Raw genomic sequence first — 26,050 nt, 5'->3', positions numbered from 1 at the left:
ACTTTTAACCCAATAATTAAATTCCCATGACCCTCAGTGTGGCACTAACTGTCCAACCAGAAAGTACTACCTGAAACCATGAAGAAGGAAGATGAGCACCAAAAGAGACACCACCCAAAATTCTTCATCTTCTTCCACACCTATATTACAATTTAAAACCCTTCACCATGTGAAAGCACACACTTCTATTTAACTACACATCCATGACTTTAACTCCATCACTCAGATTTGGAAGCCTTCTCCAAGACCTCAGGTAAAAAGCAGTGCTCTCCAGGGGGTCAGTACCAGAAAGCACAGGAAGCTCAAAAAACCCAGGTTTCTGGGATCCAACAATTAACAGCTAGTCAATTTTGTTTCTCAAAACAAAACAGGGCACTATTTTCTTTTGGATCTTTTACACAGTAACAACAATGGGACAGGGCTGCAAGTATGGCAATCTTAGAGCTTTTATTTCAGCACATCAGCCTCATTACAGGGTGAGACACGGGAGATGGCAAAAGCTCTCACCACAACAACAGCCAAAATTATTACAAAGTATTTTAAAAAGATTTTGAGGCAACAGAATACTGTTAAAAGCTTACAGGCATTTGCTTAAGCCAGATACTGAAGTTACACGTACACCTTGCTTTTTACAATGCTTGCTTGTGGTTAGCTTAAAATCAATGGATAAAGCTTCATTATTAAACTTACATCTTTCTATTCTCTTGCTTAACATATTTTCTAAGGCCCATCTCTACACAGCTTAAAAACACAGCCTTATTGTTTCTTGTCCTTGGATATTGGTATTCTTGCATTCTTCTACTCTGAGTTTTATTTTCACATAGATTCTGAGAGTTTTCTACCTTTTCTATTTCCCTCAAGTGAGTGCAATTCCAGTATATTTTACAATGGCTCTACTCCTTCAAAAGTCCATGAGCAACAAGAGCATTTGAAATTCATCACCTTTGTCACCAAGTGCTGTTTTTTCACCATACAAATTGCCACTAGATGGATCGTTTTCTCAGATTTTGGAAGGTCATTTGCAACATCCCCTTTCAGGAGCATCCACCTCTTATTTATGTACAGAGCACTTAGCACTTAGTCAAATTATTTTCATGCTACCACAGAACAATGAGCCTCTGTAGCTACACCTCTGCAGGTGAGACTGCAAACATTATCAACAATTTGTAGTAGCATTCCCATAACACTCAAGAAAGATTTTATCAAGTCTATGCCGTATGTTCTTAGCAGCTTATCAGAGCCAGTAGCCTAAAAGTACCCTCAAATAGAAGTGACAAAAAAATGTTATTTCTATAGTTCATGTACCTAAGTGCAAGAACTGCATAAATGACTTATAGCCCTTTCAATACTATAGCAATCAATTGATTTATAGTGTCTTTAGAACACTATGCCTGACCTCCTCCCTCTTAGATCTGCACGTGTCCTTGAAACCCCTGGCCACTGAGTGCCTGTCTACTGTTTCTTGACATGAACTTACGATATGTAATAAAATTTCCATACTCACAGAAAAGTTCCCATCAGAGAGCTCATCTAAGTGAAAGAGCAATTGGAAGAAGGTATCTGTAAGATGTTAGAGAAGCACCAAAATTTAAAAAGTGAACTGCTTCTTTAATCTGTTTCCATAGAACTAATCCTACTTCAGATCCCAGCTATTTTATTTTGTATACTTGAAAATTCTAAAGGTTCAGGAATGGACAGAGTAGTCCACAAACACCATTTCATTTACATTAAAAATACTTAGGAAATCCATTAATTTTGGGGTTAATAACATCAGAGAAGATGCACATGATTGCACCTGCTCGCTATTTCACTCTGATTAAGAAAGAAAAATATCCACTACAATTCCAGATTCTTTCCTTTCCCAATAAAGAAGGACACAATTGTCTAGAATGTTTTATTTTTCAATTCCAAAAGAATATTCATATGAATAATTCACATTAGGGAATTACTGGAAAAGCTAAGTTACTAAAGACACATAACTTCGTAAATAACTTTTTTCCAGAGAATGTGGAAGTGTTCTGAATATCAGCATTTTGTTCAAATAAGAAGCTCTTAATTATAGTTTTAATTTATTATTAGTACTTAACAACATGTGTTCAGAGGGAAGACATTCTGTGTGAATAATTATATGCTACATTCAAAAAAACCCAGTCATTTGTTTTCACTGCACAATTTATTCAGTTTCAAATTAGAAAAAAATTACTATTTATTTGACAATTTGCATGCATAAACTCAAAACATTTCAGCTCAAAAAATTACTGATTTCTTCCAGTCTTGTATTAAGGCGTTCAGGAATTTCACCTAGGCAGACAAATATCTGGATTTAAAAAAGAAAAAATCAAAATAGACAGACAAGTTACAAGTCAGATTTACTTCTGTTAACAAATATGACCACAGTGATTCCTGGTAGTATAGACAGTTGCATTCCTTATCTTTTCAGTGTGTATAGCTGATAGGAGTCAAAGTGATTGGGGAAGAGTTATCTTCAGCAAAAGTTTCTTCAACAGTTTCTTGATTTGGAGTGCTGAATAAGCCATTGTAATGTTATGTCTGCCAGGATAGATGAAACAAAATAAGAAACTCAGTAGCCTGCTTGCAGACCGTAGAAGCACAACACCAGCAGGTTAATACAAATACAAAAGCCTCAGCCAAAGAAAACCCAGAAACCCCAGTTCCCATTTCATACATAAGTAAAGTTCAGAACTTCAAACTCCAGATGGCTTTTTTCTAGGTATTTTTAAATTTTTGTATGTTTTTAAATCATGTGCATTTTGTATTCTTGAAATACGATGACTGAGATCAGGTTCTCTAAGCCATAGATAACGAACTGTTGAAAAAGCAAAGATTTAAGATGACCATAAAACAAACTGTAAAATTCACACTAGAATGAAATGCTGTGTGAGAACAAAGGCAAATACACAAACAGAAGGAATGAGAAGGGCAAACATCTCACAATATATTAAGAAGTTATTTAGGTAGGTTGTAGGAGTCCAAGGTCTCTGAAAGACATGCAACACTGGACTAAAATTTGATAGGTGAAATTGGCACCCTTCCTGATGCAATCCAATGCATTGAGCTGAAAACTGCAGCAGTTCACAAACTGATTCATGAGCAGATTAGATGTTTTTGCCTCAAGGCAGTAACATCTGTCAGGAAGGCAGGAAGGACGTCAAGGGGCAGCAGCAGCTCTAGCCCTCAAATTGAAATTTGTTGCCATATTTGTCTTAAGACAGCACTCCATGAATATCCTTGCAGACCAGTTTAGACACTGAGACTGCAGAAAAAAAGCAACCCACTGCACTTATACCAAGCTAATAATTATGTAATTATCTTCCACAGTGTCTCAGGACAGAGTACCTGGCAGCCTTATACCTACATCTCCTGATGAGACCAGTTAGCTAGGCTGCAGTTTGCTGAAAAACCAGTATCATCTCATTCAACTGCACTGACATCAGTCAAAAACACAGAAGCAGAAGACAGCTCCCAGTCTTCTCCTTAACAGACTAGTAATTTCATCAATTTAGTAAGACAGCATAACAGTCTTTCATTATAAATGGTACATTCCAGCCCTTTGGTCTCCCTAGCTTCTTGCCCAACCTCTTTTCTCAAGGTCTTCCACAATATACAGCACATGGTACTTCAACAATGCCCACACAGTCCCAAATGGTATACGCAGTGTGCTCCCATTTTTTATTTTATTTTGGCAAATACTCAAGAGCTTGGCCACTCTTTCTAGGCACAGTATTACACTGGAAGATACCTGACCAAGTCTCAGTTAGGATTTGAGTCTTTTCCATCACTAATCCCAGAACTTCCACAAGTAAGTGATCTACACTGTTCTACATTAATGATCATTCTTTCATACAAATTTTAGCATGCTTTGTGTTGCATGCTTTTCTCTTCCAGGGCATCCAGATAAATGGACTGGGACTAAAATATATTTTCTCTATGATTCTTTCAGAAATTACACTGGTTTTTTACTAGTTTCCAGTCAAAATCCCACTTTTAAGAATCTCTGCTGCAGCCTTGCCAATTTGATGAGGACCAAGCACAGCATTTCTAAAACCTTGATCACGCTCACTGCCATTCAACTACTGAAATTACTTTGTGTTGTCTTCTACAGTCCTTATCTCCTGAAGTCTAATCTTCCCCAGTGTAGCAGCACATTCTGTGCATCTCCCTCACTCAGAGGTAACAGCTGCACCCCAAACTGCAGCAAACATGGGTCTGGTCTCCTTCAAACTAACATACCCAAGTCATGTGCACCACTTCCAGGAGATGCCCTCACTGCCTAACACATCTCTGCACACATCTGAAATCTCCTCCAGTTCACTGAAGTCCAGGTGCCATTTCACCATCACCTGGTTCTCTCTTTGTAGCCTGGAAATTTCCCCTGCTGCTCTGAGAAAGTGGCTTTCTTCCTATTCCCACTTTCACAGTTTCTCACTCAGCTGAGCCCTACAGAGCTGCCCAGTTCTTCTATCAAGTCAGGTGTCCTTGCATAGCAGCTATAAATACTTAGCCAGGCTAGATCCCATTCCATCCAGCACCACTTGTATCAGCAGCACACAAAGAAGGGTGGCACAGAGGTAGCATGCCCCCAGACAATTGCTGCTGCTGCTAGCTCAGCCTGTGCTTCATCCCTTCCTCCTGCCCTATGGAGGGAAGGGAATGGCAGAACATGACAGAGAAAAGGGACAGGAAAGTAGAAGACAGGAGAGAGTGGAAAATGCACAAAGCAAATGCAGATGGAAGACAAGTTCATGGGGATAGATCTTCACTGACTACAGGATACACTCATTACATTTCCACTTGAAAAAAAGCACCCATCCCTCAGTTCAAGGAACAGCCACAGGCACATAAAACCTGCTTAGCAAATAAAACTGTGTATGGAGTAAATCACCGAAGTTTTTTAGGATCATCTAATAACTGGAAGGCCTCCATATGCAGCTACTTTTTTCTCAAAAGTAACACAGGTTTCTTGTAAAGGATTCAATTATTCCAAGCTTTAAATATGCTTTTCCAAGGTCCCTGTCAAATTAACTTCTCATGGAACTAAATACTTCTACAAGTGTTTTTTAAAATTACACATAATTCTATGTTGAAACAAATATGGTCACATACAATATTTGCAAAATATCTTTCAATCTAAATTGAGATCTTCAATAATATAGTGGAGGTAGATGTTCAAACCTGATCTGATCCAAAGTACAAAGCATACACTGATGACACTAGAAGCAGCTTACCTATGTTATCCTTCTCTTTACAGGAAATAGAATAGCAGCAGATTTCTCTGTCTTGAATAGCTGAAAGGTTTCTACAGGAACAAAAAGGAAATTTCCATGAAATTATATGTTTTCTGCTTTTTACTCAGTGGGTTCAATTTTATTCTCAGATGTTAAATTCTTAAAATATGCCACTGCACACAGAAAACCACACATTTCTTAAACTGCAAGGACAAAAAGGTTATAAAGTTCACTTCAAAAAAATTTGAATTTCTCATTAGGTCAGTGTAACAGTGAGAAATAAAACCAGAAAAATCCATAAGCTAAAAATAATGTTTTGTGGTCACAACCAAGTATTACCCATGTCTTATCTTTCACCCTTTTCTCCAGTAAATCATAATAAAATATCTATTCAAATGATCACACCATTTGTCTTTAGGATGTTTACTATATCATACTTAATATATCAGATCTGACTCCTGCTGAAAGGATGCCGCTACATTTAGGAAGAATCTGATTCTTAATCAACTTCTTTCTGAGAATTCTCCAATCCCCCTCAGAGCTTCTGAACACTTCGTTATCTTTGTTATTTTTTCATTTATTTATCCTCACACAAGTGACAAAGACATGCACAAAACATTTTCCTGAAGCCGGTGCAAAGTGAAGACACTGAGAAGTCTGAAGACCATACAAGAGATTCTAGTACAAATAGGGACCTCCCTGGACTTCAGGAGAGCAGACATGGCCTCTTCAGGGAAAAGTCCCATGAAGTTAGGCCCTGTAGCAAAGAAGGCCTTAAGAAAGCTGGTTAATCTTCAAAGCTCATCTCCAAACTTTAGAACAACCTATCCTAACAAGCCTGGGAAAAAAGCCAAAAGGCATTAAGTGGGTGAACAATAAGCTCTTGGCAAAATCCAGTAATAAAAAGGAAACATATAGAAGGTCGAAGCAGAGACAGGTATCCTGGCGGAATAAAAAAACACTGTCCAAAAATGTAGAGACACTGGTAGATCAGCCAAAGCCCAGCTGAAGTTGGGTACCATGAGGGATGTCAAAGAAAACTAGGAAGTGACAAACAGAAGACATAAGAAAATACTGAATGATGAGACAGGGGACCTGGTTACATATTGAAATGCTGCCTCTGCTAGCAAGATTAGCCTTCAGGAACCCTGGGCCCCAGAGATCACAAGTAAATTAAGAGCAAAGAATTTGTACCCTTGATGGAAGAGGATCAGATCAGTGAATAAATAAGCAAACTTGACATAGAGAAATCCATCAGCCTTGGTGGGATGCACCTACAAGTGATAAAGGAACTGGCAATGTTATTGTGAGGTCACTTCGAACAATCATGTCAACTGGGAGAGGTGCCTAAGAGTAGAGGAAAGCAAATGTCACTCTTCAGAAAAAGGAGGACCTGGGGAAGTACATGAGTCAGCCCCACCTTGATTCCTGGGAAGGTGATGACACAACTAATCCTAGAAACTATTCCCAGGCATGTGACAGACAAGAAGGTGACCAGGAGTAGTCAGCATGGATTTATACAAGGGAAATCATGCTTGACCAACTCAAAAACCTTCTACAATGAAATTTACAGTTTGGTAGATGAAATAAGGTTTTGACAGTGCCTTCCATAATATCCTCACAGACAAGCTAAGGAAGTATGGGTTGGATGCACAGATGGTGAGGTGGATTGATGCTGCCACCCAGAGGGACCTCACAGGCTGGAGAAAAGCGCTGGCAGGGACCTCATGCACTTCAAGAAGGGGAAGTGCAAAGTCCTACACCTGGGGAGGAACAATCTCAGGCACCAGGGCATGTCAGATGCCAACTGAAATGCAGCTTTGCAGGAAAGGACATGGGGGTCTTGGCAGGTCACCAGGTTGAACACCATGAAGCAGTGAGGTAAAAATGCTAATGGTATTCTGGGGTGCAGTAAGTGTGCTGCCAGCAGACTGAAGGAGGTGATCCTCACCTTTTACTCAGCACCAGCTGACCAGCTGTGGACCATCAGTACAAGACAGATATGAATCTAAGGGATAGAGTCCAGTAAAGGATGACTAAAATAATTAAGAACTAGAGCAAGTCACATACTAAGAAAGGTTGAAGAGCTAGGACTGTTTAGCCCAGAGAAGAAAAGGCTTAGTGAACTTCTTATTAATATGTACAAAAATCCGAACGGATCCTGTTAAGAAGATGGAGCCCAGTGATGAGACAAGAGGCAATGGCCAGGAACTGAAACACAGGAAGCTCCCTCTGGACACACAGAAACACTTTTTACCTCTGAGAGTGACCAAGCACTAGCAAAGGTAGCCCAGAGAGGCTGCAAAGTCTCCATCCTCAGAGATGTTCAAAAGCTGTCTGGACATGGTCCAGAGCAATCTGCGTCAAGGGGCAAAAGTCTCTGCTTGAGCAGGTAGGTGACCTCAAGATTCCTTCCAACTTTAGCTATTCTGTAGTTATCCAGTCTTTGGATCACTCTTACTATACCAAAACTTCACTTCACTTTCTACTAATTAAAATAATGTGACTTGTGAATCCTATTTTACAAAATTTGTGCTATACTGGTCATTTTTACAAAATTGTGTATTTTCTTTACAATTACGTTTACTACACATCGATTTGTTAGTTTCAGTAATCCCTAAGTTATGCTTTGGATATATGGCAAAAATACCTAACTTGCTTAAATTTACCAACACTAGATTGATACGGTTTTCTTCAAATGCCATTCAAGCATTAAACTGACACTGCATTGTACTGTGAGAAGTCAAAACGACCCTTTCACTATCCATAGCAGTTCCATTCTCAGTGATGGGAAAACAGGATTATCTGAAATAACTTTACACAACCAAACAACAATTAAGAGAGATTCAAATCTACTGCAGTCAGTTATCAGCCTAGATCACTACATCAGGCACCAGCAGAGCTCAAAGTGGAATATCTGAGAACGTAAAATAACATATTTTATAGCCAGTTATTGCCATAGACTACCAATATTTACGTATCAAACTTCAGTGTCTCCGTTTTTTACATAAGCAGCTACTTACAATTTCTCAATTAACTGCTTCTCATCCAGTGCACCTGGGAGGTCTCGTTTATTTCCAAGAACTAACACCTGAAAGAAATAATTCATATACATATTAAATCCAGGAGCAACGAAAGTTTGGTTTTGTCTGTAACTTTTTGTTGGCGTTATTCTGGATCTTGCAGCTATCTAGAACCTAACAGAGGACATAGTCAAAATGACCAATGACTGTGGGAATATCATGGAAATCCTGTTCCTAGTCAGGGCCAGATGCTGGATGTATACTCTCTGAAAACTGGATCAAATTATTTCTGAGAGTACTAGTATCAGAAGTCTCCTCTGGAAGTGAATCTAGATGGCACTATAGGATGGTGTCAGATTAAATGCAAAGAAATGCGGAAGAGAGCACCCATCACAAGGATACCACTCAAGCCACTGAAGGATATTCCATTCAGAGGACCGGACTGATGTTAATCAAAAGCAGGGCCTCAGCAGCAGAGACTGGTCCTGAAGACCCAGACAAAGTTCTCTCTATGTTTTTTTTTTGCTCCCTTGCTTAACACTGATGCACTGAACAGCTCAGCCTCTGAACTAAGTATCACCTAAGCACCAGCCAGCTCTCTCTCCAATCTGAGCATCCATGGTAGAAATCTGAAAGGCAGCCACTAGGAATTAAGTCCAAGAAATGCAGAAAATTTATCAAACAAGAGGCTGGAACTTCACAGCTCCTTTTTTAAGACTTCAAGTATAAATGAAGGTCAGATAAATGGGTTGAGCACATTCCAAGATAAAGTAAGCAATGGATGATTTTCTAGTTATGATTGCATTATTGTTTTCCACATGTGCTACAATTCTAAGTAAAGACTGTCCCATTATATCCCATGAATCTGGAACATATTGAACTCATTACTTGCAGTCTAGATTAATAAAGTTGGTCTAAAACCTATAGTAACAAATTCTGAGTACAATAAATCGAAGGAAGTTAAATACTAATTACTACGTATGAAATAAATGTAAGTAAAAAGTATGTCACCACACCTTGGAAATTACTGTGCAGTTCAGACGACTGGGCATTTGGAATGTGATATTATAACATATAAAAGGTAAGGAACTTAATTAAATACTACTGAAGATATGAGACCAATCCTTTCAGTAAGAAAAAGTGAGAAGCAAAAAAGCACATAAAGAGAATGCAAAGGACAGGCAATGACACTCCCCATGAACAGCCTAACCGTAGATTTCTGTAGGATTTGTTCAACAGATAATTAACATACAAAACCACAACAACAATAGCAAACCTTATTACAAAAATGGAGAATCACTTGAAAAACTCTCCCTTGAGAATAGTGGGAGGAGAGGAGGGAGAGAGGAGAAAACTGACTGTATACTGGAGGTACCATTTTATACAGACCAAGTCCCAGATATCCACGGGGTGTAGATGCCATGCCCATAGCTGATGGCAAGTGTACAAATACTTCCTTTCCCACAGTTTGCCGTAGTAGCAACATCGAGATGGGTAGCATGACCAGATACTAACTGAACCTTCAGCTCCTTTAGGCCTAAAATTAGCTCCTGCCTACTGCGGCATCTGTGCTTATCTCAAGTTCCTGCTTTGGTGGCTTATCTTATGGGAAGTTCCTTCTGTGGCTTTGACAAGTGTTTCGACACACTTGAACTGCACTCTTTAAGTCCTTACACTGTCCACTCTCCCTCAGGTAACTTTGATTACCTGTAGTGGCCAAGTGTCCAAGTAACTGCCTACAAAAAAGGGACCAAGGAAGAGCCATCAAGTTGTGAGCATCTTCTTCCTCTTTTGTATGTACTATGGTTTTCTTTCTTATAATCAAGGTATGAACTCTTGCTTGGTGGTGTCAACATAAAGATCAGTGATAATCTGATGGATTCCTAAATTGGCAGATTACATTTAAATAAACAACATTAGTCTCCATCTTCATATTCCTCATTAGAACTTCGAGGAATACACTATTCTTTGACACTTCCAACTGGAGAACAGATGTATATTTGCATTTTTTCCACACAATTTAGTTTGAAATACTAAGTCAAGAAAAAGCCAGGACACATAAAAAGCCAAGCTCCTACTCCACCTCTGGAGGCAGAGGACACTACTTGATGTTACTGTCTGCCAACCTGCAGAAAGATTGATCTCACGTGCTGTAAGACACTGCCAGAAACATACCTGGGTCATTGGCTGAAACTCAGCCAACAAGGGACTGACTGGAAGTCTGATAATGCCACACGTGAAAACACATTTTTTCAAAATCCATTCTGACCTTTACCCAAGAAAATGTACAAACACAATGCACTCATAAGTTGTTGAGTGTTACAAAAAAATTCACAATTTTTCTAAAAGTACTCAATGTATCAAGACTGCATCATATATAACTTTCAAGAGACCAGATGGACCAACTCATGAGGATTTAGGCCACACTGTGAACATGCAGGTAAGAATAATAATGAAAATACTTACTGGAATTCCATGCAATTGTGGCTTATCTATCAAACTATGTAGCTCATTCTTTGAAGCTTCTACTTTTTCTAAGTCTGCTGCATCCACCATGTAACTGCAACAAAGAATAGTTATTTACTGTATTGACCATTACCTGCAGAAATTTGCATTAAAACACCCGAAATGTGATAAATATGTTGATATTGACAAGAGCATTAGAAAAATCCAAAGTTGTATAAGCCTGCATTTGTTGATATAGGAAGACAGAGTTAAATATAGCCTGTGGGGAAAAAATGGCCTGGAATATGCAATTACTTACATGTCTGGGTTGCTGTATGTGGACAACACACTACTTTTAATGTATCGGGTCTTCTTATATGATGGACATGGACAGAAAAACATCTATTTTATTTATATACAATGTAATGCCTAATTTTATAATAATACATATTGCACAGCATACAAAAGTAAACTTACACAACTGCATTGACTCCTCTGCAGTAACGCTCCCACATGCTTCGAAACCTTGGTTGTCCTCCAATGTCCCACACCTGAAAAGGTAAGAACACTCCAGCCCCAAAATAGTTTTTGATGACATAGTCCTAACTCAACAGAATAAATTAACTCTTACATGCAGCATGCAAGTTGTATTGCCAATTCCAAAATTTTATTAAAAGGTCTTCTTGACCCCTTCCAGCTGATGGATGGGGGACAAGCACATTCACAAAAGTCAGGCCTGCGACACCTAAAGCTCCAAATGTTCTTTTGGAGAATATTACCCTTTCCCACTCACTAACAGAAAAGTCTTACTCAGATACTGAAGTGAATTATTGCAAATGCAGTCACAAAACAAAAAAGAGTACCATCATTGTATGAAACAGTCACACAGGTTAATTTTTAATGTGGCTAGGGACACCAGAGCTTATGTATCAAAATGTATCAACAGGATAAAGACAGATAGTAAATAAACAAAGAGCTGGTAGGAGAGGAGACTGAATCCACATAGGGGATGATACTCCCCAATCCAAGGAGCTCCAACAGCTCCATAGCTCTCCCACTGGTTCAACAAATGTGCTTTAAAAGACACATGGATTAATTAACCAGAACCAGAAAAGAAACAATAGTATGGGTAGGCCTGAAGTAATTAAGCAGTGCTTCTTGAAGAAAGAAAGCTCAAATTCTGCATGTGATGTTATAAAAGCTCCAAACTCATAAATACTTACACATGCTATTAGTGTCCAGTAATCCCATAAAATTCTTATTTATTAAAACATTAACATACTATTTTTCTCTACAGGAGTTACATATTCTGCTTTACTTGCAAAAAAAATAGTATTTTTGGTGGATGACAATATCTTGTCTCAAAACTGTTTCTCTGATCAAAATACCAGGTAACATATCTACATCATGCAGGCCATCTGTTACAGCTACATCCAAAGACAGTTGCAAGTGACACACAGATTAAGACAGTGATGAACACTGAAAAATTAAAGTAATGGATTTGTTCCTCTGCCAAGGACAAAGAGAAGCAATTATTTCTTATTTTTAAGCAGATTTAGCTATCAAAACAATATATATTGTATACCAGATCTAGGAGGTATACATATTACAGAAGAAACTAAATTTGGTAGCAATATATACAGAAAAAAAATTTTTTAAGAGTTGTCCTCACAACACTATAAACATTTTACACTACAAATCCAACTTAAGCCTGCTGTGGCAACAAAGTTTTGCACAAAAGACCAAGACTTCACCCCTGAGATAAGGCCTTTTTCAATTAATGTCCACTATATTTTTTTAATTTCACAGCCTGTGAATCATATTTATGTATAATTTTCAATATCTTGTACTCATATTTTAGAAAGAAATATTTCCCAATTCACCATTAAAATAATTCCCTGATTGATATCTTACCACTCCTTCCAACATAAAATCATCGTATCGCCTAAATGTAGAGTGCTTTTTGATCGCCTGAATAAGATCAAAAATTTTACACATGAAAGAGCTTCTGACCATGAAGTGGGTATCAATTATTATCTGTACTGACATTTGAAGCACTGTATCAAAGGCCTTAGCAAAATAAACCTTTACGCTTTAAAAGCTTGAACGTGATGAGCACAGTTGAGCAGTACGGTTAGGTGACAGAACGCCCACCAACACTAATTACTCCAATAACTCATCAAGACCTTGAAACTATCCAAAGCCATCTGGTGCTCTTCTGTGTGCCTCAAAAAAGAAACAAAATTGTTTTCTTTGGAGACCAGAGGAAAAAAGGGAAAGATAATAGGGTAAGCTAGTAGTCATTAGATTTTTGGAATTCTGATAGCCATGAAAATCTACAAGATTATGTAGCCTGGACTAATTACAAAATAAATAATACAAGATAAAAAATACTGGTTTTGTCCTTGCTTGATGATATACTACATCTTACGGTATTAAATTGCACTGCAGAACAAGATTACTCACATTAGGAGAAAAAGTCACCTTGAAACAATGGAAAGATAAGTCATTTCCAGTCAGTATCCCTAATCAGGCTTACAGCTATTCATTAAACTACAACATGAAGGACACAATAAAGACTAGGTGCTTTGGAATCAAGTTTGCATCAGTACAGTAATAATGATCTGAAATATGGAAAAGAAATAAATGTATGAAATAAAAAAAAAAAATCCTCATCTCTTTCCCTTTGAGATCAAAATGATTTTAATAGTAACTTTCTAATACTCTTTATTATATAGAATAGCCAATGAAAGATTCAACTACTTAATACAAAACACAAAGTGCTGCACCAAATCATTTTCACAGTACACAACTGAACAGACAGAATACAAGAGGTACCCATGAAGGAAAGGAGAGAAGTCTTAGTGTTAAAGAAGTTTTCTTGCATGAGTCTTGCATTTTTGTATATCAACTATTTTTGCTTTCCAGTATTTTACACCGGTAAAAAAGTATGTTCTGGGTATGAATGGGGATAGGCAGGAGACTAAAACTTAACAGCTAAATATACAGCCAGCTATATAAAGAAGTTTACTTTGTCTGGCTGTTTTTAAAAAGACGTTGGTCTTCAAATTTCTCCCATGGCTTTTACTGGCCCCACAGGAATAAAGTTTCATAATATTTAAAAAGTAATTTTGACTAAAATCAGTTGATTTTAAGAATCAGCAAAAGCTTACAGAACGACCAAACTGAGAGAAAGTTTCTTTGATACATGGTACCATTGCCCCACAGTAAAATCTCAAGGACTTCTTGTTCAGGCTCAATCTCAAAGGCATGTATCTTGTTGGTACTGCATTTTAACATCAGTGGTTTATTTGTACCTATCTACTCCTATAGTGTAGTAATTCTTACTATACTTGCAGGTCTACACTGTCATTAATTTGTGCAGTGTTTTAATCTGTAAACTAGATCAACATGACAAAACCACTCCATATACTTACCTGACATATATCAAATTCTTCTAAAAGTCGAAACTTGGGATTTATCTCTTTCCAGTTATTTCAGGAGGATCTAAGACTCCACCTTAAGACCGTAGCTATCAGCTGTATTTAAGGAGCTGATCCTTCACTTTTGCACAAAGCTGTAGCATGACAGTTGAGCAAAAATGCACATGAATAAGTTCAAAGATTTTTGAAAGCTTTCAATTCCAGGAAGGTTCATTAACACTCTAGCTGTGTTTCTTCAAATTAGCTCATATTGTGGGAAGGCTTGATGGTTCATCAGAAAGTTGCAGGAAAAGTGTTTTCTAGATGCCATGTTACATGGCTTTTTTCAGTCTCACAGTAATCAGCAAAGTCTAGACAGCCTCTCAGCTGATCAGATATAACATCTTGTTTAGGATGACAGAATTATGCTCTAGGTTTGACAGTACTGACTACAGCTCGTCTGACTTTTAAAAGAGCTTAAGCCTCAGTGCAGACATATAGCTGTTTACATGCAGACATCTCAACCTGGAAGATGACTCCAACACTACAAATATTTCAACTCTGAAATATATCTTTCCTTTTGGAAGTATGCAGAAAGTATCAGCCAGAAAATCTAACCTAAACAGATGAGGAATTTGTCAAGCAGAGGGGAGTATTTGGGCAGAATAAGGCAGCACCAGTAACATCCACCACACTGTCCACCACAATGTACATGGACAAGCCTAAGATGTGACCAATGAGCTCACATACCCACAGCAAGCAGTCATTGCATTCATACCCAACTCAGTGTGTAATGATAGGGAACAACTGGAAACATGGGACAACTCCAATCCCCTAAAATTTAGGCAATTAATCCAGGTGACCATAATTCCTTCTTTGGCTACTGAAGTGCTCAGACGGCACCCACAGCAGGAAATTATTCTGTTTGCTTCACCCACCCTGTCTACCTGGTGAACCATTCTTGCAAAGCACCATTGCTCCCCAGCAAGTTCAGACAACTGGCTTAGGCTGGGTTACTTACCACCTACCTGGCTAAGCTCACGAGGACAAATCCTAAACAATCCCCTATTCTAGACTGAAATCTTAAATCAAAAAATCCATCTTTTTTGCCTAATAAACAGAAGAATAAAACAAACTAATAACCTCAATCTTCTTAATAAATTGTCCTGCATATAAAAATCTATACAGCCTAACTTGTAGTACCTACTTATCTTACTACTTTAGAATACTTATCCTATATATACAAAATGTCCTCATAGTTATTCTTACAGTAAAAAAAATGTGCAAGGTGGTTACATTTTCTGCAGGCAATATTTCTTAGAACACTACGTTCTTTGAAATCTGTCTTGGCCCTTTAAAGAATTCTGTTCTCCCTCCTCACTGATGATTAAGTCCAACTTTTAAACAAACCATTTTATTTACATCAGATTAAAAAAAAAAGCTATATGTGCATGTCAACGTTCATAATTTAATAATAATATTTTCACTGAAGAACTGGAAATAGACTTGCAACACAAAATGCTCACAAAGTACCTTCAACTCCTGACAACAAGCACAGAAGCATTTTAATGGGAGAGAGTATTTCTAAGTGATCAGGGGATATTTGCAATTTTATCAGAGACACAAAATATAACGCTAGAAGGATGAACAGATGGGTTTTAAACAGGACACAAAAGCAAAGTACTTAACTTCCTAAGGGTTCTGTCAGTCCGTTTCTCTAGCCTGTCAAGGTCCTTCTGGATGGCAACAGAACCCTCTGCTGCACCAGCCAGTCTTCCCAGTTTTGTACTACCAGCAAACTCGAAGGTACACCCTTGTCCCACAATCCAGGTCATTAATGAATACACTAAACAATCCCCTGGGATTTAGCACTAGTAACTGGGCTTCCTGCTGTGGATCACAGCCCTTCTGAAATCACCAGTACAGCTCTTCCTTACAGATAACTATCATAAAACACTGCGACATCCAGCAAAAACATATTTTTTACCGAAATAACCACTTTGACTTGAAATCAGGCCAGACACAGCACAGCTCTTTCAGAGTGACCCAAGTCAGAGTGACCCAAGTCATACAGAACAGCCAGTATGTGTTAAACACTGCTGGAGCTACACTCAGAGTACACACATAGGTTTGTATTACTGCATGACATTTGAAATGACAATATGACAGGTAAGATAATCTAAATAGTAGGAGGAAGCATTACAAAGCAGGAGGATTCTGCTCCAGTGAGGAGGCATAGAGACCTGAAAACACTACCGTCCAGAGCAGGAGTGCTGCAAAACAGGAAGCTGGCAGAGGAATGCAAAGAGCTGGTATCTTCCTCCTGCTTCTCTGCCACATCAGAGCCAAGTGCAAGCAGCAAGAAGCACAGCTTTGCTCTCCCGCAGCCAGGCTGTGCAGGGTGTGGTGGAAGGACACCGGCATCTAGTGGTGACAGCTGGGGTGACCACAGCCCATCCCGTCAGTTCCCAGTCCCCCGCTCTCCACTCCCTCCAGACCACAACGGCCAGGAAGTGAAGAATCTGCCTGGTCAAACTATTTTAAGAAAAACAAATGCACGAGCAAGAGAAATGAATCTGTGGCATTATCTGTATGCACCACATGTCTGTGGTACTCTATTTCCTTTTAACTGAGACTGCTCTAAGACCATCACTGCAAGAACCAAAGGCTGCTTATCTGGATATTCCCAATCACTTTAAACAGCAGTTCACGATTCAAGTCTTCTGAGGTTCTTGAAACTTGACTTGTTGAAGTACATTTTATTAATTGTTGTCTAGATTGTTGAATAGTAAATCTCACCAAAGCAAAAGGACTGCTAATACTAAGCAGATCCATAAAACAAAAAAAAAAATCAAAGCCAAATTACTCAGCAAACCGCAAAACTTATTTGGAATTAAAATCTCAAAGCCATTCAGTCAGATGTTTTTGACAGTGAAAAAAAGATAGCCATCAGTGGTGTAATGAACTCCAATAAAATATGTCTAGTAGATCTCCAAGTTGTAGTACATAAAATATTTCAATGGTAGAAATCATCCTGTACTTCAATACCACAGCCACAACCTCAAAATATAAAGTTGCCCACTTAGATTTCAAATACTGTGTGGTAAAATCCTTCCTTTATTACCTTCTCTTCTTGGAAATAACAGGTGACAGGTTACTAAACATATTGATATGTCAAAATTTGACAATCATGGTTAAAGCTGACATTCTAAACAGGTTTAGCTTCAATTCAGGAACATCTAAAACTGGCATCTTCCTACGAAACATTTCCATTTGCATAAATCAATGTTTTTCTTGTAGTGTGGCTCAGACAAATACTCATACACACATGCATGCCCGTGACCATGCTTTTACATATTAAGATTAGAGACTAAAAATGAGATTAAATCTTTGGCTTTTGGAAATGAGCACCAAAATCAGAGGAAAGAAAAGAAGACCATGTGCTTCAGTTCTTTCCACCTTCTGGAACTGTACAGAATTTGCTGATGGAACTGAAGTAAAGAAACCAGGCAGTGATACTGCACCAGCATAGTACTTCCTTCTTAGTGGACTACCCCAAAGTACAGCAAAAAACAGATAAAGGATTAGTATCACCTAATTGCTGGGTTTACAACTTACTTTTCCAAAAGTGATAAATCTTATACATAGAATGCAAATTTTCCACTTGATCACTTTTTGACCCAGATGATTTCTCAGCCTCAATTTTATAGTAAGTTTAATTGATTCTGTTTGTAGTGCCCCCTGAAACCTTTGAAAAAGGTCAGACACAATGCCAGGTCTTTGCTTAGCATAAACATCATTCCTGTCATGTTCAAAGTACTTCATGGGTTTAGTAAAATAAGGCTTTATCCATGAATTTTAACTGCTGACAGTTGAATATCATAATATATCTATGAGAAGGGTTACTTGTTTTGTTTGGATAAAAAGATTAAAGAAAATTTTAGACTGAACCTTTGTTATTGGACGACAAATAGCTCATAAAAGGATTCTGGCAAGAGGTACCTGCTCATCATTCTTGAGTCATCAACTAATCAGCAGATGATGTAATTTTTCTCAAAGTAAAATAATTTTGGAAACCTTATCTAGTAATAACCAGTAAGATTTTGACCTAGATACAAGAATAGTGACGTGCAAGTAGTTTATCCTGACAGGCTTTTAAGGAAATAAGCATTGAAGTGTAAGAGTCATAGTCCCATACACCCCTCACTTTCACTGAATGCTGTTGCAACAGAGACTGTGAGAACATGTCAAGATATCTTCCTGTGCAGACTGGCTTCCAAACCAAAAACCATATTTGAAACTAATAAACATATTAATATGTTAGCACTATCTCCTTATTCTTAAAAATTCTATTATAACAACTATATATAAAATTACTTTTGAGATCAAAGAGTAAAAAAAGAGATCCACAGAAACTCACCCACACCTTCTCTGCATAACTTAATCTTGCAACATCATTTGCTCAGACAACCCTGAGTCAGTTCCTTCTTGAACTATCTTGGCTCAAAAAATACTTTATTTTGATGACTGCTTACTAGCAAAAGATTTTTGCCTAGTTTAATGAATCATCAACAACTTTTCTGTTGTCTTCTACATTTAACAATTCTGCAGCAGCATTGGTACAGCCCTACAACTATGCCTATGTTTTCTCTCTATCAATCATGGCCTCATCGCTTCTATGCAAAAGACAAAAAACAAAGGAAATTCCTATTCCTGTGGTTTATTTATGAACTATGGTTGTATGCGTAACTTTTTTATTGACTGTGGCATCTCCGAAATTTGATCAGTGGTTTAGGAGTCATACCAAACCAAAGGAAGAGTATCTGAAGAACTGAGGAAAAAAGAACTTATATATTAGGGAAAAGGAGGGAAAAGTCAAGGTCAAGACAAAAATCTACATTCCCTTTACCTATTTTTAGCTAGAAGTTGTGAATTTCATCCTGACTAATCAACCAGGCTCCCTCCATAAACAACAGACAGTGCCTTAATGCCACTGGAGTGATTTATCTCTACTTTGATGCCTATGTGTCTCTGTAGCTCTAAGAGATGGTTCCATGATAACTGACTTAAGCTCAATGTTCTACTTCAGCATAGCTAACATGTGAGCTAAACCACACTCTCCACTGAGATACCTAAGTTAGGGGTCAAGTCACTCCAGATTTCACTTACAGTTGGGAGCAGAGGGGAAGGGGAAGAAAGAAGATGTATAGAGCCCCAGGAATCAACTCAGCTACCTCAGTATCTCCACATTTTACGATCTTCCTAAGAAAAGTGCAACAAAGCATCTGCCTGGCATAGAATACAATGAATCAAACAGATTAATGTAACAGAGAAATGTATTACTATTGTTTTTTAAAAAGTTACTCTGGAGTTAGAAAAACAGATAAGGGACCTTATAATCTTAAAAGAAATTTCCTGTCTTTCATATTTCCAGTTGAAATTACTCTATTATTTATTCCCTCTGTATTAATTCAAACATGCACACTTACCTTTATGGTAACATTTCCTTTTGTTATTTTTCTCATATTGAAGCCTACTGTAGGAATCATATCTTCTGTGAACTGCCCCGACTAGAATATAAAACCAAAATTATATTTATTATAAAACAGTTGATACATACAGGAAAGGTTCTCATTTGCAATATAAAAAAATGTTATTTTACAATGCTGTAAAATATCACATTAATTTCCAGCAAGAACACTAGCCAGCACTTCAATTACTGCATTGTCACATCAAGGAAGACTGTTCATTTCAGTCCCTTTAAATGATCTTTTATTCTCTTCAGCAACAAAGATCACCCCAGAAACCACGAGACTTCAGATAATTCTTCATCTGATCCTTTAGCAGCACAGCCAAAATACAGAACTGTAGGATGATTTGAGTTGAAAGAAACCTTCAACGGTCACCTAGTCCTACCCCCAATATGACAAAATATTATAAAACTGACTACACCATGATTTTTTTCCTGTTGTTTCTAACTACTGTTACCAGTAGCTTAACTCCAAATACAAAAACAGTGAGGGATTACCCATGCAGAGAGTACTATGTGCAGACTTGTTTCTGCAGTGTAGGTGACAGCAAAAGAATGCTGCTGCAGAGCTAAGAGAATGCCATTAAGACAGAAAAGCACAAGGCATTAACTCAGTGTACCATAAACTCCAAACATAAACACCCAGTATCCTCCTCCAGGTTCAGAGAAATGTTTTCATAACAGACACTTCCCATCACACCAATGGGAATTTCACAGACTTCTACCCACTACACAGAAGACACCTTTTGAGAATAAAGACAACTCAGATCTGAGTAGGTAACTCATCACACATTTTTCCTTTTGGAAATGCATCATTAACAAGCTATTGTGTCTCCTGGACACGGTACAATAACATAGGCAGTTCGTCATTTTAGTTATGTCCATACAGATGTCCAGGTTCTCTCTGCAACAAACACAGCAATCCTGCTTTTCTAGTCATCCAGCAAGGAAAGCAGCACCTTCTGGGCCTGCCGCTGCCCTTCTGCATCTATCTGCCCATATTTACCTCATCAAGCCATGTGCCTGGGTTGTTTTTCTTTTTTGGAAGAAAATATGGGCATATGGACAAGGCAGGATGCAGTCACGTTCCGTCAATTCCCTCTCATGTGAGAAATGGAAGATCAGAAATTCTGGGTGCACTGCACAGCAATGTGGCTCTCAGTCTACCCCTCTGGGGCTATTCCTGGCATCTGCACAATTTCTGAAACTTTTCTCTTTCCTGTTTGTGGTAGAGTGAGAACACACTCTGCCTCCAGTTTGAATATAAGGTTAATAATTTTTAATCTGGGGCTTTAAAAGCTGCGTAACTTTTGACAGTTATGATTGTCTCACAAGATTTTGGAGTTTGGAATCAGATCCTTCACACAAGAAACAACTTCCATCAGTTTCTTGTTCAACCTTACAGGAATCTCCTTGCTAAATCCTGTGCTATACATCTTTACCATATTTTGTCCCTTTTTTTACCTCTTCCTCCCTGCTTCAGTAACTTGTCAACAGCAGTAGGAAAAAAAAAAGTGAAGACAAAAGCCCCTGCAGTTCCACACATATACACATACCCAGCACTGACAGAAGTTTTAAACTGGATGTAGTAAGACAAAGCCAACAGTAAACCCTCTTGTGTATTGGGTACTGGTCTGCCCAAGAAATGGGGGAGTCACCATCCCTGGAAGTGCTCAAGCATGGACTGGATGTGGCATTTTGTGCTATGGCATAGTTGACAGGGTGGTGTTCTGTCAAATGTTGGACTTGATGGTCTTGGAGTTCTTTTCCAATCTTAATGATTCTATAATTATATGAATTTGTTAAAATATGTAGTACCTATATTTGTGGAGACTGACATATAAACATATATGAACACATAAAAACTGAAAATGTAGTGTCATTACTCAAGGACAGGAATGCCTGAAGAACCAGACACTTAACTCAGGAGGCTGTAGAAAGTCAGAATTCTACTTCTGTCAGCAAATTATACATCATATGTAATACGCTAAACTGGAAGACAAAAATAAAATAAATAAAAAATACCAAACCACCATAACTCCTCTAATATTGGGGACAGAATGTAAAGAATTAGCATCATCTTCATTGGTCTTTAGTCTTTTCCTCTAAAAATTCCCCATTCTGGTTGAATGGAACCAGATACAAAGGAAGTATTATGTCTACCATTTTTTATTTTCCTACACAGTGAAGAAAAGAAAGGAATAGGTTCAATTATTTGGCCACATTAGTCCAAGAGCTCTGTTTACTGTGTTTTAAGTGTTGTAACCACCTGACCAACATAAAGTAAAAAGTCTGTACTACTGTGCTTGCTAAGGAAGGTTTACATGACAAATTGCCTATGTTTATGAATATTTAAGAAGTGCAAAAAAATTTATTATTGTATTTCAATAAAAACCAAATTACCTCCTGACATGAATGAAAAATAACCAATGCTAAGAAGTTTGTAATGTTCTCTGAAAGTTTCTGAATGTTGAACTGATAATGCACACCATCATTACCCCTTACCATACCAACAATCATGGACCAGATTCTACTCCATTACATCAATGCACATCCACAGTAGAAGGCAGTGACTTTATCCAAGGTTTCCATTGGTAACTAAGGACTAAATATGGCTCAAACTCTTGAGAGCAGAGACTGTCTCAAAGGGTGTTTATTCAGTCTTAGCACGATAGGATCTGAGTGCTCTTGCAAAGTGAAAAAAATTGTAATTTCCAATGTTTTTCTTGATCCACTGCAGTTTGCATTTTAAGTAACCACTATTTTGCAACAGCTGTTTTCATCATCCCACTCTAGTCATAGAACTCCCAATCTGTTTGCCCTTTCTACTTCAACAGTATGCTCTGGTGTTGAAGATAACATCACAGAGACAAACACCTACAATGCCATTCCATTGGTGGAGTAGTACAAGGGAGTGGGCAAACAGTTGGGCACACAAAGTCTGCATCACACACCACTGAGGTCTCTGAACCACTGTGCTCTTCTTTGCTCTGCTCATGATAACAATCCAAGAAGTAAGGTAATTTATCATGCCTTTTCCCCTTTCCTTGGCAAGGCCTGCCCTTGGGAAATGAACACTTCCAATGGGCATAAGAAGCACCAAGGCCTATCTTGGTAAGATCACCTGCCTGACAAATCAGCTTAAATACCAGCTTACAGGTATATTCCACTGATTTCTGATGTCATCCAAAATATACTTTCACTGGGCACTTGTCATTTCTTTTCCTCCTGCTCTCCACTTCTTCATGCACACTAATGCATAATCTCGTATTTCCCCCCTCAATCCTTAATCATATACAAAAGCAAGTAACAAATATCATATACTCAGGTCTTCATTGCCTCAATCTCTCTGACCATAATCCACACACCTCCCAGTATGGTTTTGATCCATGATCTGCTAGCTTTTCACGATACGGACTTAAGAACATCTAGAAATTTTCATGTCATAGCAGCTGAAGCTGCAATACACCTCACAAGAGATACCACTTTGCAGAAAAGCTTCACTAAGCTTCATGATTAGTGGTAAGCAAATGTGACATTTATTTCCATCCTCTGATGGAAAGCAAATCTTTGGGATGGACCCAAACGCAGTTTGGAAGGCACGGCAAACATAGAAGAGGGATGTATTTCAGCATGGTGACAGAAGTGAAAATGTCATGGTAGGCGTCAGCATTCGAGAGGCTGCAAGGCCATCACCAGTGGAGGAACGAAATGCTGAAATCAGACTTGAATGCTAGAGAAGAGTTATGGAGGATTTATGGGAGGCATTAGTATTGCTGCAACTGATGGGAGGAGAGAATTCAGTAACGGGAAATTTGTGGCCTTGAAGGATGCACAATATATTATTCTGCAATACACTGAACATGGAAAGCCAACCTGAACCACGGCAAGAGCCCATGCCCATGAATCTGCTCCAAGAGGGGCACACTTTGCGGCCAGACCCAGGAGACATCTTCTTCCTCCCTCTGAAAACACTTTCACCTTCTGCTGTGAAATTCTCGAGGTTGCAAACGATGCAAAAGCCGCCTCATGCTCTCTCCCGCTCGCCCCCCCCCATCCTACCTCCCTCCCTGTCTCCGCATCCCCCCAGATCCCACCGCATCGCCGCGGGACCTCACGGCAGGCGGAGGCACCAGCTCAGCCGCAAAGCCCGCACTTGTTGCGGGGAAGGGCCGCGGGGCGGCGGCCCCTGCGCCCGCCGGGCGGCCCCTGCGCCCGCCGCACCCCGCGGCCCGGCCCGCCGCTGGGCCCGCACCGCCCCGCCCCGGGCCGGGGGCCGCGTACCGCCAGCACGGTGAGCAGCGTGGTCTTGCCCGAGTACTGCAGCCCCACCAGCGTGAGCTCCATCTCCTCCTTCCAGAACAGCGAGCGCAGCCACTCCAGCAGCCGCGCCACCAGCGACAGCATCCCGCCCAGCGCCCCCGACCTGCGGCAGGCGCCCAGCCCCAGCGGCACCGCTTCGCTGCTGGGCATGGGAGCGCCGGGGAGCCGAGACGAGCCGGGCGAGGCGAGGCGAGGCGGCAGCGGGGCTCGGCCGGGCTGGCGGCGGCGGGGCTGCGAGGGGAGCCGAGCGCCAGGCAGCGCCTCACGTGACGGCGCCGCCGCCCTTCTCCCGCCGCCACTCGCTGCAGACAGGGGAGGGGGCCGGGCTGGGCTGGGTAGGGCTGGGCTGGGCCGGGCCGGGCCGGGCCGGGTAGGGCTGGGCCGGGCTGGGCTGGGCTGGGCCGGGCTGGGCTGGGCAGGGCAGGGCTGGGCCGGGTAGGGCCGGGCCGGGTTGGGCCGGGCCGGGCGGACGGGCAGAGGCGGCAGCGCCCTGCGAGGAGCCGGCGCTGGCCGGGGGTGGGTGGCCCTGAGCGCCCAGCGAGGGGATGCAGCCGCGGGGCGGGAGTGGCGGGGCGGCTCCAGACACCGCGGAGATGCTGTTTGGGAGCAGCTGGTCCCCGGGCTGTGGAAGGATGTGGCGGCACAGAGCTGCTGCCTTGGGTGGGCTGTACAGCATCCCGCAGCCAGCAAAGGGGGCCGAAGCCGCGATGGCAGCGCTGCCTTACGAGAGTCGGTGTGGTGCTGGGGCCGCTTGACTGCATTGATTTTGTAGGTTCATCACGTCTAGTGATGGCAGTTCTCACACCCCTAGGCTAGGACCTCCACTGTTCTCAGGAAACTCTGCTTGAATTCTTCATTGTGTAGTGACAGGCTTCCAGATCTAAGTCTTACCATGTTTTTATTTTGTTTCTCCTGTGGTAGTTTTTGGAAAATCACCCATAGTATGACTCCTTGCCTCAAGAGATGGTTGTGATGGTGGTTTTGTGTTGTGATCAACGAGACATGCTGCTTCACCAAGAATCTTCTGCCTTCACTGAATAAAAGCAACATTCAGCACACAATCTTGCCACAGAGCATTAGAGAAAGGCTTGTTTTACCCATAAACACAGGGCTAACACTTGTCCTGGATCCATCTGCCAGTCTCAAGAGTTGCAACTGAAGTCTGATGCTCTGGAAAGGTTACAGTGTCATTGATGAGGGACATTCATAAAGGTTTATGAAAGAATGTCTTATGTTTCAGGGAACAATGGTGGGGATGCAATAAACACATGGTCAGCAAAATAACTTGAACTGACACTGCATATTCAGATCTTTCACATTTGGGAAGAAATAAGGTATTTGAGACTCAGATTTGTAGTTTGGAGCACTACCAAAGATATTTGATCACATTATCTGTATTTTAAGAATGCGTTTTAGTGACAGCTGAAGATCATAGAATGATTATGATTGGAAAAGACATCCAAGACTATCAAGTCCAACCTTTGAGTGATTACCTCCTTGTAAACTAGACCTAAGTGCCACATTTAGTTGTTTCTTGAACGCTTCCAGGGATAGTGATTCAACTGCCTCCCTGGGCAGATCTCAAGGAGACGAAGCTTTCAGCTGAATGAAATCTCCAGAGAGAATGAGAAGAGGTAATGTCTCACTGTTTTTTTTGGTTTGTCCTGATACACCAGTCATTCAAGGGGGAAAACTTGTAGAATCAATCCTTTCTGCTATTGAGGCACTACATTAGGGAGTGACTAGTCATCTTTTCTGTTTGTAGGCAGAGTCAAGCAGCTGCATTACTGAATGGAACAGAAAGAGCATATTGAACTTTTCAGTGAGGTACCCACCAGTGTCTGCATGTGTCATCTGTACCCTCTGCTGGCTGCAGCCCCAGAGGCTCTAGCATGTGCCCTAAATTCCAGTCATGCTCTGGTGAGGGAAAAGGTGAAGAAGGATTTCTGTATAATTAAGGATTAAGGTGAAGAAGGATTTCTGACTATTAAAGTGTCAAATTAAGGTTTTTAACTCAAAAATGGTGTGATTTGGATGCCTAAACTTGGTATATGCAGTTCA

At 40.0% G+C, this 26,050-nt stretch overlaps 1 protein-coding gene across 1 annotated transcript; it reads right to left on the bottom strand.

Annotated features, from left to right (window-relative positions):
• Positions 1 to 428: 428 nt before the first annotated feature.
• Positions 429 to 24,251, bottom strand: LOC116995361 (ADP-ribosylation factor-like protein 8B). Its single transcript, XM_033058037.1, has 7 exons — positions 23,951 to 24,251; positions 19,626 to 19,706; positions 11,192 to 11,265; positions 10,736 to 10,829; positions 8,270 to 8,337; positions 5,247 to 5,317; positions 429 to 2,550 (listed from the first exon to the last, which is right to left on the bottom strand). The coding sequence occupies exons 1-7, from the start codon at positions 24,137 to 24,139 to the stop codon at positions 2,501 to 2,503; spliced, it is 627 nt and encodes a 208-aa protein (XP_032913928.1). The 5' UTR covers positions 24,140 to 24,251; the 3' UTR covers positions 429 to 2,500.
• Between the last annotated feature and the right edge of the window lie 1,799 nt (positions 24,252 to 26,050).

Source organism: Catharus ustulatus, chromosome 4 (assembly GCF_009819885.2).
Source record: "Catharus ustulatus isolate bCatUst1 chromosome 4, bCatUst1.pri.v2, whole genome shotgun sequence".
Lineage (NCBI taxonomy): Eukaryota > Metazoa > Chordata > Aves > Passeriformes > Turdidae > Catharus > Catharus ustulatus.
This window is presented reverse-complemented; position numbering and strand designations above follow the sequence as displayed.

Coding starts and splice junctions, on each gene's coding strand:
- LOC116995361 (XM_033058037.1), bottom strand. CDS start 24,139: ATGCCCAGCAGCGAAGCGGTGCCGCTGGGGCTGGGCGCCTGCCGCAGG. Junction 10,830..11,191: donor AGAGGAGTCAATGCAGTTGT/GTAAGTTTACTT, acceptor TCTTTGTTGCAG/TTACATGGTGGATGCAGCAG. Junction 2,551..5,246: donor TAAAGAGAAGGATAACATAG/GTAAGCTGCTTC, acceptor CTATCCTGGCAG/ACATAACATTACAATGGCTT.